Here is a 21,580-nt window from a genome sequence, read left to right on the forward strand (position 1 = left end):
TTTTAATTCCTTATTTAATTCCTTTCCCACCTCCTTTAGTAGGGCTGCAAATTCTTTTGCAATTAGTTAAGGAGGCAGGTAAGTGCAATATTAAAGTGAACTAGGATTTTTGTGGGTAAAATCCTTGTTCATGAAATATTTACACTTACCTGCCTCACCCGCCCTCCTCCTCTCGAGAAACTTAAGAGTTACGCAAGGGAGATAACTGGAGATGTTACCGTATTTCTATTAAAAAAACTTTTTAACAAAGACGAACGTATGGGGAAGTAGAGGGAAATTGCAATTAGTTAAGGAGGCAGGTAAGTGTAAATATTTCACGAACAAGGATTTTACCCTCAAAAATCCTAATTCACCCCATAACATACTTCCGAGATAACTACAATCTATTTCTCACTAAAGATATTGCTATTCAGTAATCGGGAACTAGTTAAATGATCGCTTTCAAGACAAAAACTCTCGCGTGAATTTTGAATTCAAATTTTTCGAAAGTATTGTTTTGTAGTATTTAATTTAAATGCAACGTAAAGTTCATACATGGACATAATGTTCGATAAAAAGTTCCTGGAACTCCATGTATAAGCAATGAATCTGAAATACATCACAAGGTATATATAGTACTGTCACATGAAACATAATATTCAATTTCAGGATGCTTTAGATTTGTAATTTAATTTTTATACATGACCATTTTAATGTGTGCAAGAATATACAATTATTAGATAAACTAAAAGGTGATGAGCGAAACATCTGAAAATGCACCTCAAACGAAAATTAGGCTAATAAAACACATTGAATCTCAGGAAACTTATATATTTTATTTGAGAAATGTGAGGCCAACATGTTATGCCACAGATGTAAACTTGAATACACCATTCTTTTGGAACAGGAATATAAATCATATGTAAATTACTTGATGTCATCGTCTGGCATGTCGAAGTATAAACCTGGTACATTCTATAACTATTTACACCACTGCAGGTGGACGTTTCGGCTCTGAAGGTATCTCTAGCCCAGTCGTCAGCGCTTCGGAGCTGACATACATATTAATTATATTGTCATTTTTAGGAATTTCATGTTTTCAAAAGATTGAATAATTTTAAATTCTGAAGGTTTTCTTATCCCAGGTAAGAATACCCTCCGCCGCATTTGTAACATCTTTTCGTAATTTTGAGTCCTCGATGCTCTTCTATTTTGTACTTGTTTGGCTTTCAAACTATTTTGATCTGAGCGTCACTGATGAGTTTAATGTCGACGAAACGTGTATCGAATTATAAGTCTGGTACCTTTCATAACTATTTATTGGTTGTACTCTAGAATGGAAGTTTACGCTTATTCTGGGGTTACCTCCGTGTTGAAGACCGTACCTTGACCTATAATGGTTTACTTTTATAAATTGTTATTTGGATGCAGAGTTGTCTCATTGGCACTCATACCACATCTTCCTATATCTATTTACCGATTGTTTGAGCGGGATACATATAGATGTATAGATATCACTTGACATAGGGTTATCACAGTCACAACTTTTTTTTGGATTCCATAATGTTTGAACAACGTGTTTACAACTTCTCACTTCGAGTATATTATTCAATCAATGAGACAGAAATAACAACTTTCCTCAGAATCAGGTCATATAAGGACTATTAACTACCTGTTAAAGTATAGTCACCATCTTATGGAAAGATTTTATCAAGTTTCCCGAAGAAATAAATCCGACTACCAAATAAGAGAAGTATAGCGGTTGGGCGGCTGCAAACAAATTCCGTGCTTTTGAACTAAAAACCGTATGAACCGTTCAACCAATGTTTTGTTTCCCTAAATTATTACACGTTTACTGTTCAGGAGTAGTGGTCATTGCTTTATTGGAAAATGACACTTTGTCATTTCCGTTCAATTATGTTTGAAACACTTGAATAACCAATGTTTAAAAAATTGTTTATGTTGTTTTCAATGAAACAAATGGAAGTCTATTTTGATATTGCCGATGACTTTCATTCAGGAGTTAGTGTTCATGATAAATGGGGCACTTTTGTCGTTTCCGTTTAATTGCTTATAACCGTTCAAACAATGCTCTCAAAAATGGTATTTACTCTTACCGGTAATGTTGGTCAAGTTTGATATTGACGATTCTCATTTTTGTCGTTCAAGAGATATGGTTCTTGATAGTATAAAAAGTACAAATTAAAGCGCCTTTCGAAAATACAGAATTTCTATGGGTTTTGGTAAATTCCTTATTTTTAATGTGTCTGTTGTGAATAACAATTGATTTTCCATGAATGATATAATTTCGGCTTTCAACCAATTTAACGCAGTCCACCCATCGCAAGGTATAAAAAGTCAATCTATCAGTTTATTCCACATTTTTATAAAGCAACGGAAAGCTTCAGTATCTCCGAAGGTCTAATAGCAGAAACTCTTTTTTTTTAACATCATGAACAACAATCAGATTATATCTTTCTCTACAATAACCCCCAAACTGGGGTTTTCAACATCAGTACCTACTTTATTGGTATTTTGCACTTAAATAGCTATACCAAATTGTTATTTTCATTATAATAAGATACAATTCTAGCAATAACTACCATATTATTATATTCACTACAATAACTACTACATGACTCTATTCACTACATTAAACTCTTTTCACTACAATAAACTCTTTTCACTACAATAACTACTATATCACTCTTTTCACTACAATAACTACTATATATCACTCTTTTCACTACAATAACTACTATATATCACTCTTTTCACTACAATAACTACTATATATGACTTTTTCACTGCAATAACTACCATAACAGTAACTCTCAAAACGCTAGATCTCCCATTACTGGCTAGATAGCACATACTTCTCTTTGCTAACAGATTCGTTTGACTTGTTCCTGGAATAGTATCTTACAATCTGAACTATTTCCTCGATAGGAGGCACCACTATGGCAAACGCAGCAGCAATCATTACCCATATCTGACAGGCAAACGACCATGATGAAAACTGCTCATAAGTCAATACTTCTAATGACAAAACATTGGCAGGAATGACGACTCCGAATATAACAAAGCTTATCAAACCTCCCACTACTGCCAGAATTCTCGCACTTCGGAAAATTTTGTTCATATGGGTTGTATCTACTTTTGTATCTTCGGGAACATCTATATTGGCAAGTTCTTCTTTATAAACGTTCCTCCAAGGATTTAACGGATTGTCAATGGAAAGAGTTTTATCCCAAACCCTTTCTGCGTCCTCTTGTGTCGTGATATTATGTGTACAGAGCGATATGATTATTGTGCAGCTTACACTCATGGTTACAGCAGAAGTTATTCCTCCTAATAAACTGTAGTCTGAGGAAGTATTGGTTAGAAAGTTACCTAACCCTCCTTCATACACTAACTCGGCTACAGTTAGTACTCCAGCAATATACGCCAATACTCCCATTATACTACCTAAAATAAATATAACAGGAATGTGTCCATAGTACACGGATGCCCCACTTGCACTATCATTTTCCATGTTCAGTGGACCGTGAAATTAGGGTCAAAACTTTAATTTGGAATTTAAATTAGAAAGATCATATCATATGGAACATGTGTACTAAGTTTCAAGTTGATGTGACTTCAAATTCACCAAAAACTACCTTGACCAAAAACTTTTACCAAAACTTTAACCTGAACTTTGCACTATCAGTTTCTTTGGTCAGTGGACTGTGAAATTGGGGTCAAAACTTTAATTTAATTTAAAATTAGAAAGATCATATCATGGGGAACATGTGTACTAAGTTTCAAGTTGATTGGACTTTAACTTCATCAAAAATTACCTTGACCAAAAACTTAAACCTGCAGCGGGACGAACGAACAGACGGACGAACAGACGAACGTACGGACACACAGACCAGAAAACATAATGCCCCTCTACTATCGTAGTAGGGGAATAAAAATTCTACGTTATATTTTATTCCATCACCTTGAAATCCTTTTATGTTAGTGTATACTTATCAAATGCAATCAGATAAAAGGGTATCAAAATGCCGTTAATTAGTGGCAACAGTAGTAGTACCAATTCATTAAGAAGATGAACACAAAAAAACTCAACAGGAAGCGCATGACTTTCAACAGGAACGAAACTGGTACATCTACAGCGTGGTAATAATCTCTGGCTATTAATGAATCACCCGTCATGCATTAAATAATAACAAGAATGTGTCCTCAGTACACGAATGCCCCACTCGCACTATCATTTTCTATGTTCAGTGGACTATGACATTGGGATAAAAACTCTAATTTGGCATTAAAATTAGAAAGATCATATCATAGGGAACATGTGTACTAAGTTTGAAGTTGATTGGACTTCAACTTCATCAAAAACTACCTTGACCAAAAACTTTAACCTGAAGCGATACGGACGGACGAACGGACGGACGGACGAACGGGCGCACAGACCAGAAAACATAATCCTGTAATTGAGTTTAGTCTTATCGTAAAAGAGGGACGAAAGATACCAAAGGGACAGTCAAACTCATAAATAGAAGATAAACTGACAACGCCATGGCTAAAAATAAAAAAGACAAACAGACAAACAATAGTACACATGACGAAACATATAAAACTAAAGAATAAGCAACACGAACCACAGCAAAAAAATGGGGTGATCTCAGGTCCTCCTGAAGAGTAAGCAATTCATGCTCCTCATGTGGCACCCGTCGTGTTGCTCATGTTATAACAACTCTACATGTAAATAGTATAATTCGATAGGTCACATTCATTTAAGGAAAGGGGATTGTAATTACGACGTAAGGAACATAAGATTTATCATCTGTGAATAGGTTACTAGTATTTCATAACGGTCAACCAACTCGTGATGGCGTCCGTAAAATTAACGAAGGGATGAATTCAACTTCAACATTTGGAACTCTTGTTTAATAGTTTCCTTGTGAGTAGCAACCCTCTATCAAGAAAATCATGATAAGAAATACAAGCACGGGAATATCTTATCAATTGGGAGACATATACCCCGTATGCAAGTGCTACTTAGAAATGGAAAGTTCACAATTGGAGAACTGAAATCATCTCGTAAGTTTTCTTTGCTAGTTTTTGGTACATGCTGTTTGAAAAGAGGAACAAAAGCTACCAGAGTGACAGTCAAACTCATAGATCGAAAATAAACTGACAACCTAAATGTGTCATAGAACTGTCATCAATTCAATAAGCAGTCGTCTTATTTAAAATAGCAAAATATTCAAGGTTTGCTATAAACTTTACCTGTAATGATTGCTTTTGCTGTACACTTTGACCATACAATTGTCATTAGTAGTGGACAAAGGAATGCACTATATACACCCTGCAGCGTGAACACAGCCCAGTTCAAATTCACACCGAGGTTAACAATAATGAGTCCATATGGTACAATACCAATTGTTACCCATATCATGCACCAGTTTTTGTAGTGTAATAATTCGTCTTCATAACGTCGATACCTAAACAAATGAATAAGTAAAACAATCAAAACTCATTGAATTGTATTATACACTCTTGGCAAGTACTAAAAGTACTCAAAGTACTTGGAAAACAAAACTCGCTTAATACAGGCATCTATCACATGGACTCAAGATCTAAACCGGACATTTGAGACTTTGAGACAATAGGAAATAAGATGAATTGGTTTTAAAGAAATTGGAAATATCTAAACCACATTTTGCTTACTTTTATAATAATCTAATATATACAAAAGTTATGACAATTTCATCACAAACTTACCGGCCATGAACACTACATTCGTAAGGATGCAAAAAATGCTGAGCTTTCAGTCTGACCATGCCATCATTTTCACAGGCCTTACATGTAGAAACAGATGGACATTTACAGATTTGGTCTGAGTTTCCTGTGTCGTTTGTATGCTTCCTTTCTTTCCCACATAATGGACACTGTGTTATGTCAATACCTTTCCTACCAATGTTCAAAGTAAATGGTTACTGTAATATAATATGCTTTTGTAACAATAATAGTATTCTGAATACGGACATAACATTTATAACAAAACAACAGAGTGTTGTAGTGATTACATTTCCATTTAATAATAAAACTAGCAAAAATACACTTATTGGACATGCTCAGACAAAATGATTGTGTTTTTTATTATTATGTTGGTTTCGATTGTTGGTGTTATAACACCACTTTTTAGCGACACATTTTGGACTATTTCATGGCGGCCAGTTTATTGGTGGACATAGCCGGAGTGCCCAGAGAAAACTACCGACCTTCATAGGGAAACTGTCATTCCTAGTCAGTAAAGATATCTGGATTATAATTTTGTAAAGATGACCGCGTTTCGTCTACAAAAGATTTTTCAACGACACTCGAATCAAACCGTTAATAGGTCAAATAATTGACTAAGGTTATTGAGAAGCCAGCAATTCTGAAAGGTTTTTATCAAATACTGTTAATCAACTTGTGTTTCTGGAAATGTCACCTACTATTTATTTTTGAATGGTTGCTTGTCGCCGTTCAAAGATGTGAAGTTGCAATCAAACTTCAATTTACAGTTGTTGAACGTGATAAGCCTTTGTATTTAATGTAGAAGATATCAAGGAATTTATCGCGAGTTACCTGTATGGACTGATGTAAACTTTATAAATATCATAAACCATAATCGATGACACGGCCATTACTTCCCCTGAACCTGTTGACATTAATGCCATCGTTACCATGGTTATCAACATGTAAGCTCCTGTCTTACCCATCACAGATTCCATCACAAATGGAGTAATAAAGCCTAAAAATAACGGAGTCAAAAGAAATGCGTTGATTTTTTTTTATATCAATTAGTTACAAAAATCACAATAAGTTTCTCATGAATGCATTGTTGAATGCTTATTTTGCTTCATTTCTAACACATCTTTGACTTCATTTTTTTCGGTTATTCTTTGGTCCTTGTGGATTAATTGATCAACTTGTTATTGTGATGAATAATGGTAGTATTTGACTCTGCAATTGACGCGGTAACGTACAATATACAATATATTAATTTGAATATCATTCCACTTTTTATATATTTTCCAAATGTATTTGTATAAGAGTTATAAAAAATAGAGAAAAGGGTTCCAAACAAGTATACAGTTAAGTCTCCCTCATATCTTAAATTACATCTAGAAATTGACAATGAGGACCGGTTGAAAACAAAACTTTACGACAAAAGAGATAATTTCAGCTTCCAAACTGTGAACTTTTTATTTCTCTATATATATATGTAGCAACATTCCAGCAGTGTCAGCAGACGGAATATATAATCTCCTAATGTTACGATATTCTCGGGCTCTTATTTCCTATCATGATTTCTTTTATAGCAGGTTGCTACTCAAAAGAAAGTTAAACCAAAAGTTCCAAATGGTGAAGTTGACATCATCCTTTCGGAAATTTTACGGATGCCATAACGAGTTGGTTAACCTATACGGAATATCCGTTTCACAGACATCAAATATGTTCCTTATGTTGTAACTAAATCCCATTACTCTTCTAGGAACGTGACCTACATTATTAGAATATTTATCTGGTTTGTAATAACATGAGCAACACGACGGGTGAAATAATGTGGAACAGGAACTGCCTACCCTTCTGGACCATCATATCAGTTGTAGATATAACGACTTTGTAGAAACATGATCTACTAACACGAATAAACATGTGAAAAAGCATTTGAGCAATTGAAACTATGCTGTTCATATGTAACTCTATTTTCCCCTAATTTTCTCACATTTATCAGAGCTTGAAGGAAACACAATTTGGTTATACTATTGCCACCATACTCAGATCAATGTTTGTAAGAGCCATCGTCATCTCTGATCCTGGTTTCAACAAGCATAAACCAATAAATATTGGATTAAATTAATTGTAAATTCCCATAACTTATCGCAGATTTCTCTAATTTTGATGTGTCCCCATATTCCCTTATTAGTCTGTTGGCATACAAGAAGAACTCTTTCATTCTTTTGTAAGGGGCTTAAGAGTTTCAACGTTAGAGTCCAAGGTGTTGGTAGTGTGAATGGCATGCTCACAATAATTAGGGTTGTGTAATAAAATCAACGGTACCAATTTTCTTGCACCAGATGCGCATTTCGACGATACATGTCTCTTCAGTGATGGTCGTGGCCAAAATATTTGAAAATCCAAAGCTTATATAAAAGATGAAGAGCTATAATCCAAAAGGTCCAAAAAGTACAGCCAAAACCCGTGAAAGGAATCAGAGCTTTGCATGAGGGAGATACATTCCTTCATTTATGATAATAATAATATTTTGTAACAGCAAATTTTAATAACACAAAAAAATCCGTATTTTCATGCCAGTACCGAAATGATTCAACCACGTCTAGTCCGGCTAGAAAGTTCTAAATGCGTCGCAGCTTTAAAATGGAAAAAGAAATGAATGATGAATGTGAATGAGGTATTTTAAAGGAATAGTTTAATAAATAAACTACATGCATAGCAATATACCTATCTTGCTTAGGTAGTTGTTTTATTGCAAAGCAAGAAATATTCACTAGACTCATTATGTTGATGTTAAATACGGATAAATAGTTCCAACTTGATGTGAAACAGTCAAAAACAACCATTACCATATAGTGATAACAACTATATGAACAAACATTCAGTATCTTTCAGGGCCATTTTGTGGATTCCCCTATTTCCCTTCTCAATTTAAGCATATTTTAGTTTTATTTAACACATGTCATTTACCAAACTAACATTATAACTGTCGTTGAACTGTATCTGCTGTACTTGATATATTATACTTGCATGGATTTAAATAAAAAATTCGCGCAGACAAAGCTTTTTTGACGAAAATAATAAAAACTAACTAAACCGCAGTAGATCAAATGTCGAGTATGATACAGGTATCAATAAATCAAATTATATGCATGCTTCTCTTTTTACCCTATGCAATAACCCAGTTACAACATGAACATTAATTCTAAATCGAAGAATTAAAAAAAATATAGCGTTCAATTCATTTTTCAAGCACCCGTCTAAAAAAACTCATTTAAAAAAAAAATCCAAATATTTCTTTCGCTCTCATAATTTTCAAAGCTTTTGTCCGAATACTAGAAAACACGTGGGTGTGGCCTTATGTTTGTTTGTTTTATCTCGTATGGTTGTTAATATAATATAATTTGACTGTCATACAAGTGAGAGGTTAATTAGCTGTCCACAAATCTGCAATACAAAATTATTATCTTAATTTCTATACAACTGAGAGAACACCGTTAATTCGGGCACCTTTAAATCATATACATGACCAATTTGATGTATGTGTATCTCAACCCACCAATCGTGACATTGCGACTTTCGATGCAACATCTCCTTTATTGCGATTCTACCGTTTTTATTTTTAACACCGAATTGTATTTTCGCAATCGATTTATCAGTTTTGAACATCGGTAAACTTCAGTTTTCTTAATATATCGTATTGTAAACTAATAAAAAATGACACATTGTTATTGAGTCTTCCTTATTGATATTTGGCACGAGGTACATACATTAAAGCTGATGTTATTATACTATTAAATTCAATATAATAATTTACTCACCAGAATCTACATCAAAGTCACTCAGCAGATGAGTTCCATTCTGATAGCTCATGGACATGTATACGGAAGATGATGTAATGGTTATCGTTAATGGTATAGCAAACCATATGTAGGCAGCAATGAAAAAGCCCGCAACACCCTGAGCAGGCTTAGCTGCAATTCGACTTTGCCAGTGAGCTTGGTCACAAAAACTCAATGATGTTGCCATAAGAAACAACACAACGCCGTATATCACACCTCCTCGAGATCGAAATGTCATAAATGAGTTTTCATAGTTACCATCTGGAGCTTGTATACATTTCATGGCCTCGTACATGTTTTCCTTCTTTGTGAAAATGTTATCAGTCTCTTTATATGTTACGTGCACAATAAACACTAGTACACTGACAAATGTTAAAGCCGTGTTGAAATATGATATGTAAAAGGTAGTACCAAGTCCACCAATAAGACAATAAGAACCAAATAGGAAAGCCATCAAAAGAAGAATCATTTCATCCGAAACATCCTTTACCAGAACATTAATAGCGGCTTTAGCTGCTAAAATAAGCGCCATCACTGTTATCAAATTAGCAAACAGCGCAATACAGCAAAACACAATGTGTGCTCCTTTCCCAAAGCGTGCGCAAATAATCTGAAATTGACAAAAACATAACGTTATGTTGATCTTCAAAAATCTAGTTTTAGTCAGCAGGTACAAGTCGGAGGAAACTTGATAGCGTTGTGGCCGTTGTTGATATATCTCTGAGACCTCTGTAGCTTTCTGTTTTGTTTGGACAATTATTTATTGTATATTAAAAATTCTTGGATTTGAGCGTTTCTTGATTTAGTTGTATACAAAAGTGCACGAAATTAATAAAGTTTTGTTTTTATTAGAATATTTTATATTTTGACCTCTGTATCAGAAACTTTCTCTTTTACATCTTTGTGACAAGCTGTGTCTTATGCCTAATATTTTCATTCGTGTCATATAAACAGGAATAACTCAAAGATATCAAGTTATGTACCAATGTTTCTGTAATTTATCAGATTTGGTGTTGGTGACCGCCTTTTTAGGTCTCGAATATTTGTCTGTTGTTGAAATCCGTTTGTTGAACTCTATTTGTCCTTCCTTTTCTTCAATTGTATATAAAAGAGGGGCGAAAGATACAAAAGGGACAGTCAAACTCATAAATCTAAAACAAACTGACAACGCCATGGCTAAAAATGAAAAATCGAACAGACAAACAATAGTACATATGACACAACATAGAAAACTAAAGAATAAACAACACGAACCCAACCAGAAATAAGTGGTGATCTCAGGTGCTCCGGAAGGGTAAGCAGATCCTGCTCCATATGTGGCACCCGTCGTGTTGCTAGAGTAAATAAATTGAACAGAATGACAATAATCTTCTTTTTTTTTTATGAATTCCACCCAATGATTGTTCACTTTTGCAACCACAATGATTATTAAAAAAAAATGACATGAATACATTGTCAAATGAACATAAAGTATAGAAAACAAAATACTAATAAGAAGTAATAAACATACCTGTAGAAACGTTTTAGCTCCTGGTGCCCTGGTCTTCAGTGTTAATGAAAGAACTGGGAACATTAAGATATCCAGTACAATGGCTACTGCGAAAAATAATGAGCCTCCTAGTCCGTACTGAAATATTAAACTTAAATGGTTGTTACGAAAATCTTAATGGTCATTGCGGGAGTTTCTCGCTACATTGAAGACCCATTGGTGGCCTTCGGCTGCTGTCTGGTCTATGGTCGGGTTGTTGTCGCTTTTACACATTCCACATTTACTTTCTCAATTTTATTGGTAGCATAATTGTTCGAATTGTGATAGACTTCTCTTGAAAATGGTTAAGGTAATTAATGGTTTATAATTAGGAATAAGAAAGCTTAACTACGTGGTAAATAAAGGCAACAGTAGTATATTATATTGTTATATGGTTAATTAAGTACAAACGTTATGTTTACTTACAGTTGATATTCTGTTTGGATAAGAAAGATGTTTTGTTTTGTTATTGTTTGGATAATGATACAACATACCCTCATCCTTTGTACATTATTTTATCTAACTTAAACCTATTGTATGTGACTTTAACTTTTGCTTTAACTAATTTCCATCATGACTTTAACCCAATCAAAACTACAACCTACTCTTACTTTTGAATACTGACCTTAATACTAAACCTTAACATAGATTTGTTTCTCTCAATCGATTTATGACTTTTGAACAGTGGTATACCCTGTGCCCTTTATTGTTGCAAGTTTGGTTCGGATAATGTGAGCTGTGTTTTCCTGCAAAATCTAGAATTTGTTCGAAAAGTACCTATAAATGGTCTGAATACTCATAATGTACGGCCCTTTAATAACCAAACGAGTACCATACTAATATGGTTCGTAAAAATGGTCATATAAGCGGAAAGTTTGGCTAGCTATAAAACCAGGTCCAGTAAAATGTCAGTTGTTATCAAATAGTTCGTTTCTAAGTATGTTTGCGTTAGTTTTTGATGCACTAGGGTGTTCCTGTTGTTCCTTTGTTTTCCTCTTATATTTGATGAGTTTCTCTCTGTTTTAGTTTGTAATCTGGATAGGTTTCTCTCGCTCAGTCTATGACTTTTGAACAGCGGTATACTTCAGTTGCCTTAATCGAGCCGTTTTAGGTTCAGAGAATGAGGTGTGTTTCCCTGCGAAAGCTAGAATTTATTCGGAAAAATACTATTTGTTCTAAATATTCAAACGGCCTGTTTGTTGATAACCAAACTAGTATATATCTTAAATGGTTCGACCATACGCGTACGTTTGGATCATTTGAGTATACACATATGGTCACGACCATACGCGTATTGTCCAAATACACATATGGTCAGGAACATATACATATTGCTTGGTGTTATTCTTACCTTACTCATGATCGTAGCACTTTGTAGAAAGTCAGCCGGCCATAACATCTGTGAGGTCACTGTGACAGCTGTAAGACCCAATGTCACTTTTCCACCAGCATCAAAAACTGTATCTAAGCTGTGTACATCACGATAGACATTTCGGCGAACTGCATAGTGGACTATCCCTAAGGTGATTGATAGACCTCCAAAGCCAAGGAACATTAAAAGAAGTGCTTCATGTTTTTCCAGAACAGGCGCGATGCTGAAAACAAATCAACTTTGAAACTGCCAAAACGAGAATAGTAATGATGAATAGAATTGACGTTAAAACCTTTACAGTGACATGTGTTTTAAAACTGAGACTTAGCAAATACTTATTCGGAAAAAACGTCGGCAAAACTTAAAGTAATAACAGTGAGCTGAAAGCCATGATAACTTTTAAAAAAATAAGTAGTTGTGCTTTGCTGGACAAATTACGCTGACTTGGAAATTGTGATAGGCGATTAGATTAAAGTTGAAGGTCACAATACACCATTCGATTTTATGGGCGGAGTCATTTTATAAACATAACATGGTATTCTATAATTATGAGTATAGTTAATCATGATTGGTCGATATGGTATTCGTTATTTTTTATTATAAGAGATTTCGAGTCCTCTGCATTATAACAAAAACAAAACAATAAATTTTGCTCAGCCCTAACGTAACTGAGATGTCTTTGCAATGCCCGGATGAAAAAAGAGTATTTAAGCGCAAAATTGGTAGACAAGGGAGATAAACGTATAAATTATGTTAAGAAAAGCAACGGTAACATTTATTTTTGGAACAAAAAAATTCTGTCCGATTTTTTCGTTAATTCTATCATGATTTCGTTAAAACAAATCAGCTTCCGTTAGTCTGTATCATGAAAAAGGCTATCATTGACGCCTACGGCGAAATTAATTGTTTATTGCAATTGCAATCAGAACTGATGCCTTATCTCAAAATATAAAAGCTAAGTCAGTTACGGAATAATTCTAGAACTGTGATGGGATAATTCACACATTTGGAATAAGAGGCAACATCAGTTTACAGCAGACAAATTGGTACCGTTGATGGAATTAAAACAAGAAATGTATCTATTTTCTAGCACTGTATCGATACGCTGCTTGTCGACTGTCGATGATAGTATTAGCTCAGTAGTCAGGGTTTCGGAACTGACATCATTTTTCAAGGTTCCAACTCCTTAAAGTAAAGTTCAGCTCATATTTGGCTATTTATATTGTAGGTTATCTATGGTCATATACCTTCTTTTACAAAGGAGTAGGTCCAGTAAGACCCTTTTTGGCCCCACAATATAGCAGTTTTACAAAATTGATAAATGTAAACTTTAGGTTATTTATTGGTAGAATGCTTTTGCTACATAAATATGGACTGTTTTTGACAATACATTGCACATAATTTTATCGGATATTAGCATCATTAAGACATGCTAAATTACTGAAATCTTCACTTATTTGAGCATTTTATTTAAATGTCAGACGGTGTCAGTCTTAAATGAAAGTTGCCGCATTATTGTTCATTCTTAATATTGACTAGAACACACCCGTGATATCGCGGGTCTGTGACTGAATTAAAGAATATAACTATGCGTAAGCCTTATTTTAGTATTGGTATAGTCATCTGATAAAGTCATGCCGATTATAAGATGCACAGTTTTCTTTACTTTCACTGACCATCTTTCTGTTTGAACCCGTCGACCTGGAACTTATCAATTATTGGTATGATTAATTCTATTTGGAAAACAAAAGAGCCTGGAAAGTATTTTTGTTTAATCAACAGCATTGTCCTTTATGAGTTATAAATAAAGTTGAATTCTTTGATTCGCTGTTTTACGTCATTCCGGTTAACAAATTGAAAACTGTACATGCTGTACCTATACGCCTTATTTTAAGTCCAGATTTTTATTATTCGTATTGTCATCTTAGAAAGTCACACTGATTGAAATACTACAATCGGGTACAATGTGATAATGATTAAATTTAGTAGTGTCAACCCTGTGATTACGACCCGTGTATATAGCAAAATCCTGAATACAGCGTTTGGTGGTGCGCCTGTCAGATGCGGAACGTACAGATCAGGTAATAGGTACCATGTGAATATACTATTGGTATCGGTATCGGATTCGACCAGGAACTTCTTAATTATTGGCAATATTAATTATGTGGAAAACATAAGGGTCTGGAGTGGTGTAATTTTTAATCAACAGCATTGTATTATATTAGTTATATATAAAGTTGAATTCTTTGATTCATCGTTTTTACGTGATGACGGCTGACAAATTGGACCTCGTCATTTTTGTATTATAGATATGTAAGTTGTATAATTGATGATACTACATAACATATATAAAGGTTAAGGATAAACACGGATATGGCCACTCTCTTTTTTGTTAAAAATAATCTGGAAAGTGAAATTTTTGGTCATATTTGATAGATTTTTCATATTTACACTTGAATCCGAGCGTTTTTAAGGACTAAAGCAGTTAATATCTTTCACATAGACGAATTGAATCCACTGAAATAGACACTTAAGTGTTTAAAAAGTGTTCAAAATTTTTCGTTAAATGGCTCTGAAATTTGAGGCCAAAATCTCTCCTTACCGGTCCTGTCAGCTAATGTTTATCAACTACAACGGCTGCACGACACTATCATTAACCATGAATAGGATTATACCCATTACTTCTTTCCCAATATTATGCTTATCATCATCTTAAAAGCCAATACTCTGGTGCTGACAAATCACAGATACAGGAATTTTCTTTATATTTACTCTTCTTAAATGCCTCAACAAATTGAATGCAACACTTATTTAGAAGTTTGGGGTTTCAATGTTCTTGCACTTTGTATTGCATTGGCCTTCCAACTGTTTTGATTGAGCACCACTGATAAGTCTAATGAAGACGAAACGAGCGCCTGGCATGCTTCATGAAAAACCTTGAAAAATTAATGACTTTTTTATTGTAGAGAATAAGGATTGATAGAGTTATCTGTTTACTATCATTTTATTTGTTAAAGACATAAAGTTGCTGTTAGCTATATCACAATTATAAATAGAAGAGCATACAGATTAGACTATAGATACACTCGAACTAATAGAGACGATGAAGTGCTAACAATTTACTTACTTTGATTGTTTTTCATGAATGAGTGAAGTCAGCCGGCAAGTCGAGTTACTGGCAATGGCGGTCCGTGCCAAGAACACAAGAAGAATAACCAATTTCATTTTTTCATCTAAAAATGAACAAAATTTTACTATTCAACAATATGGATAGCTTGTAAACAAATTTAGAATAAAGCTCTTCACCTCATTTTTTTTTTATCTTTTGTTCGTTTAAAAATAAAATGTTTAGTAGTTGATAAAACGCACTTACCTGTAGAAAATGATTGTAAGATCCAGATAAACATCTTCAATTGATATACCTGTACAATCCAACATGTATATCGCGTTATAAATCAAAGGTGAACGCTTTGTTACACAAAAAGCTTGAATTGAAATGAAAATTAAAAAAAGCTAAATATTTCTATTAATAATATAGAGAGAAAAATATAATCTTTTTACAGAATTACAAAATATGAGAATAAACAAGTAAACATATCGAAGTTGATCTTTATAGCCGTGTTCATTACCAGTGTCTGTAATGCCATAGATGTCCAAGTTCATACAAATCAAACGCCTTTAATCCTAATGTAGATATGTTTACGTTGAATTTTGAATTGTAATGCTCCGGGTGAAAAATATGTTAATATATAGATTTTATCATCATTCAGTATTATAATTCAAATTTCAGGACCTCGTCAGTGTTATAGTTTAAATACCATCAGACATGTACCCTGACAAAATCAAAGTGAATAACAGTATTTTATGGTCTGGATGAGGGACTTCATTTCTATAATAGAATTGCATTAAATCATTTTTACTTGTATTACAAGTTAAATTTTTCGATTTTCGTCAGTGAACATCGTATCATTCTACTAACTTCAAGATACGACTCTTTTATTATTTTGACAGACGACCGTTGAATGTCTTTCCAAATTTAGAGGATTTTGTTTTCTCTATAAAATGACTGACTTAATTATTTATTGTCATATTAGAGCTGTTAAGATCATACTTGCCGTTACAGTTCAAAGTTGAATAACTACTGACATAATTGGAAGACAATATTTGGTGAAGTTTGTTAACTTACAATCGATATATTGAACCGCCATGACAATTCCAGGCGTATTGCGGTATACAGAAAAAAATCTGTTTTCTATAAATAATACTGTGCATTTTGTTTACATAATTACTTTAGAGGCTGGATGACTATTATAATTGATGCATTTTACATCCCATTCTTCTATTATAAAGTTATCAAATGTCTTTGCAAAGCTATCAAATGTCTATGAAAAGTTACTCGTGTAAGTAATAAAGGGTATCAAAGCTTATCTTAAGTTACTAACAAAAAAATTTGGAAGTATAGATAGTACCAGGATTATAATTAAGTACGCCAGACGCGCATTTTGTCTATACAAGACTCATCAGTGCGACGCTCATATAAAAATATTTATACAGCTAAACAAGTAAAAAGTTGAAGAGCATTGAGAATCAAAAAATCCAAAAAGTTGTGCCAAATACGGCTAAAGTAATCCCTGCCTGGGATAAGAAAATCCTTATTTTTTTCTCGAAAAATTCAAAGTTTTGTTAACTGGAAATTTATAAAAATGACAACATTACTGATATTCATGTCAACACCGAAGTGTTGACTACTGGGCTGGTGATACCCTCGGGGACGAAACGTCCACCAGCAGTGGCATCGACCCAGTGTTGTAAATAGTTATTAAAGGTACCAGGATTATAATTTATATAATCAGTACGCCATACGCGCGTTTCGTCTACATAAGACACATCAGTGACGCTCATTTCAAAATATTTATAAAGCCAAATAAGTACAAAGTTGAAGAGCATTGAGGATACAAAATTCCAAAAAGTTGTGCAAAATACGGCTAAAGTAATCAATGCCTGGAATAAGAAAATCCTTAGTTTTTTTTCGAAAAATTCAAAGTTTTGAAAACTGGAAAACTGAAAACATTCCAACAGATGATAGCGGAGATGTTTCTTATGTCTTCACTACAATCCCATTCCCTTTTCCCGATTGTGGTCTACCGAAATCTGACTTATAATCGATGTTGTACTAACATGAGCAACACGACGGGTACCGCATGCGGAACAGGATGTGCATACCCTTCCATTGCACCCAATATCATCCCAAGTTTGTGAAGAGTCCGTATTGCTCAGTCATTAGTTTTCTTGTGTGTTTTGTGCTATTGTTTATAGATTTAGGAAGATGCGTTTTGAGTGATAATAAGAAAACTCTCCATCCAAGTCACAATTTATAAAAGTAAACCATTAAAGGTCAAGTTACGGTCATCAATACTGAGTCTAGGCTCCCACCGAACATCAAGCTATAAAGGGTCCCAACATTTTCTGTTTGTCTTTTTCTTTTTTAGCCATGGCGTTGTAAGTTTATTTTCTACTTATGAGTTTGAATGTCAAAATCCTTTTTTTAAATGTAAGGAAATTAAATATTGTTAAAGTGCAATATCGTATACTTTCAATGAGGTTAAGAATAAAAATACGTACTAATCTTAATGAGGTTAAGAATAAAAATACGTACTAATCTAACTGAAAAACTTGAAAAGCAATTTATTTTCATTTGTTTTTAAAATAACAACCACCTTTAATAAATTTTCTAGAAAATAAAAACTACAATAGAAAATATTCGTTTAGAAATCATTTTCAAAATTTGTATAAGAGATCATGGATTTGTTTTAAATTGTACATCCAAAATTCTGTAATGCTTGATTTACCGAGTACGACCCAAAGATTGGGTTGAGATAGTTAAAAAAAAGTACGCATTGTACTATCATGCGTACACATTGTACAATTATTTAAAAGTAGTAATATCTCAAAAAAGCTGTCGATATAACATTACAAGATTACTTTTCCTAACTTCCGATCCAAATGGAATAGTTTAGACAAAAATTTAGAACGTAAAAATTCGTTTATAGTTGTAATGGCAGATAAACCATTCAATGTGGATCTCAAATGAATGAATATTTCCATTTTCATCAAAAGTCGACATAGAACATCAAAAGAATCAAAAGACGATATGTTGATGTTAGGTTCAGTCAATTAATGAAAGTCGATAGAGAGATGACATCCATATATATCTGATCTTTGGTCGGGTTGTTGTCTCTTTGACATATTTCCATGCTCAATTTTATAAGTAAACAGAAACATCAGAAACAATTTAGTAAGACATTTACCAAGGAAGTCTAAGTAAGTCCTTGTTGGGTTAGCATGTTAAATTTACAGTACATTTTAACTCATCATTTGAACCTTGAAAACACAGGCACTTGTCTCAGAAAAAAAATTCCTATATACCTTAATATAACACAGGTATATAGGATTTTTTTTTCTGGGACAAGTGCCTGTTTCTTCAAGTTTTTAATGGTAGTTTCGAATTATTTGTTGAGAAGGTAAACTACTTTACTTTGGTTATATTCTTTGCTTGAAAGTTCACATGTACTAGAAAAGTGTTATGTTTTTGTTTTTGTTTGAAATTGAAATTACTGTATTTTGAATAAATTTACTAACAAGCTTTTAAAGTGTTTAAAATCCAAATTTATCTGTTCTATAGAGTTTTCATAAAGATAAAATCATTGAAAGTGCATCATTATAAAATATGTACCGTCATTTTGAGAATAATGCTTTAAATAAAAATTTAGGCCTCACAGATATTTGTATAATAAAACTTTTAAAGGAAAGAGAAAAAAACATGCTATGATCAATCAGCGTGACAAAACTAAATGCATTGCAAGATGAAATAACATTTTTTTTTTTTTAAATATGCGTTTTTTATAATCGAATACTCCTAATATAGATATCAAAAAAGCAATAAGGCCCATTACAACGATATCTTAAGTCTGTCATAATAACTTTCTTTCAATTTATCCTTAATGAATATGTAATAAGCATATTTTAGACTATGTACCTCCACCGGCCTTGAAATCGTATGTCTAGCCACATTAACAAATATGTAAAATCTTATATTAATAAATAAATATTTAATAATCCATTGCAGAAACGTCAATGATTATAATTATGAAAATGATAAATAAAGGCAACAGTAGTATACTGTTATTCAAAACTCGTAAATCCATGGACAAAAAAACAAAATCGGGGTAACAAACTAAAACTGAGGGAAACGCATGAAATATAAGAGGAGAACAACGACACACCATTAAAATGTAACACACACCGAAATGGACTAAGCATTAGACAAAATCCGATGTGAATAACAAATATAACATGAAATGAAATAAATTTTATCTGAATCATTCTGTTTCAGAACAGCACACACATGCAGCCTTACTGTTGAAGGAACATTTTCTCGATCTGAAATCTTGCAGTAAACACTAATGAGACCAAATTCGTAGTTATTTCAGAATAAGCGGGAACAGAACACACATTTCGTGTGTGAATAAACTAATTAAAGATACTACAAGGGTTGACATATTGTCTTTGTGCGTTTCATCTACAAAAGACTCATCAGTTGTAATACCCTAAGGGAATAAAAACTACACCAGCAGTGGCATCGTCCAAGTGGTTGTAAATAAACTCATCATGGGTTCCAGGATTGGCAGTTTATTATAGTGCCAAACGCATGTTTCGTATACAAAAGCTCATCAGTGACGCTCGAAAAAAAGGCCAAATAAAGTTTTAAGTTGAAGAGCTTGGAGGATAAATGAAACGATTACTCAAGTAATAATAAGAGTTAGAGTCAGCATCGTATCTTTTTATGACGACGATTGAATGTCTCTCTAAATTTTGTAGAGTGAATAATTCAGAAAAATGACTGACCTAATTATTATGTATTGCCATATTAGAGCTATTCGGATCAAAATTGCTGTTTCAGTTCAAAGTTGGTTAAATAGAGACATAATTGGGACACAATTTATGGCGAAGTAGAAGTCTGTTTACTATTAATTGCGACCCGCCATGACAATTTATGGCTTATGGAGGTATAAAGTCATCTGAGAAAATCGCTGTTTTATATAAACGTTATTTTAGGCATCTTGTAAACATACCAGCTTTAAAGTCTGGTGATCTTTAAAATATATGCATTGTATATCCAATGTTTTTTGTTTTTTTTAAAGTTATTCAAAATATCTATAAAAATTTACTCGTGTAAGTAATAAAGGGTACCAAAGCTTACCTTGAGGTAGCACAATACAAAGATTTTTCATCCCCAATCAGACTTCTTTAAACTGATGTAATTCCACTCATCTTTCTTTAAATTTTATAAATGATGTATCAAAAGAAAGAAGAAGGATTATTCTGTCAAATTATGATAATTTCATTATGACATAATTAATTGTTATGTAATTAGTTGACATATTGTGATGTCCATACTTGAATGAATTTAGCTTCTTTAGTATTCATAGCATTCTTGCACAACACAGTTTGAACTCCAAAACTGTGTCTCAGATTTTTCCTTATTGTATTTCATTTTCTCATAAATCTTCAATAAAGTTTGCAACATGAATTCATAAGAGACTACTAAATTCAATTGGGTATAAAATTTAATCTATTGATGTTTTTGGAAATCTGAGACATAGTTTTGGAGGTTAAGCTGTGTTGTACAAGAATCTATAAAATATTTTGGGATCCTATGAAGAACAAAGAAGCTGTATTCATTCAAAGGTGGACATCACAATATAGCAACTAATTACATAATAATTATTTCTGTGATAATTATGTCATAATGAAATTATCCCAATTTGAAAGATTAATCTTTCTTCTTTCTTTTGGTACCTCATTTATAACATATAAAGAAGGATGAGATGAATTACATCAGTTTAAAGTTGTCCGACTGGGAGTGAAAAAATCTTTGTATTGTGCTACCTGAAGCTGTGAATAAACTGAATAAGAATTTTACCAATCATTAGATGTCCAAGCGAAAAGTGCAAACCACTACTAATTTCAGTTTAAGTGCAGTTCTTAAAATGTCACGAAAGAACCTTCCAATGAAAATTA

At 33.2% G+C, this 21,580-nt stretch overlaps 1 protein-coding gene across 1 annotated transcript; it reads right to left on the reverse strand.

The window, feature by feature from the left end:
- Nucleotides 1-489: 489 nt before the first annotated feature.
- LOC134715147 (uncharacterized) lies at nt 490-16,221 on the reverse strand. The gene is made up of 9 exons (XM_063577100.1): nt 16,129-16,221; nt 15,627-15,732; nt 12,479-12,722; nt 11,110-11,226; nt 9,579-10,209; nt 6,604-6,769; nt 5,755-5,943; nt 5,260-5,474; nt 490-3,447 (listed from the first exon to the last, which is right to left on the reverse strand). The coding sequence occupies exons 1-9, from the start codon at nt 16,160-16,162 to the stop codon at nt 2,834-2,836; spliced, it is 2,316 nt and encodes a 771-aa protein (XP_063433170.1). The 5' UTR covers nt 16,163-16,221; the 3' UTR covers nt 490-2,833.
- Between the last annotated feature and the right edge of the window lie 5,359 nt (nt 16,222-21,580).

The sequence above is a fragment of the Mytilus trossulus genome, chromosome 4, assembly GCF_036588685.1.
Source record: "Mytilus trossulus isolate FHL-02 chromosome 4, PNRI_Mtr1.1.1.hap1, whole genome shotgun sequence".
In the NCBI taxonomy this organism is placed as follows: domain Eukaryota; kingdom Metazoa; phylum Mollusca; class Bivalvia; order Mytilida; family Mytilidae; genus Mytilus; species Mytilus trossulus.

What these genes read in the sequence shown, in the direction of transcription:
- LOC134715147 (XM_063577100.1), bottom strand. Translation starts at nt 16,162, where the DNA reads ATGAACTTGGACATCTATGGCATTACAGACACTG. An exon ending in GTGCTACGATCATGAGTAAG is followed by an intron (nt 11,227 to 12,478) that starts GTAAGAATAACA and finishes TTAATATTTCAG; the next exon opens with TACGGACTAGGAGGCTCATT. An exon ending in GTTTACATCAGTCCATACAG is followed by an intron (nt 5,944 to 6,603) that starts GTAACTCGCGAT and finishes GAACATTGGTAG; the next exon opens with GAAAGGTATTGACATAACAC.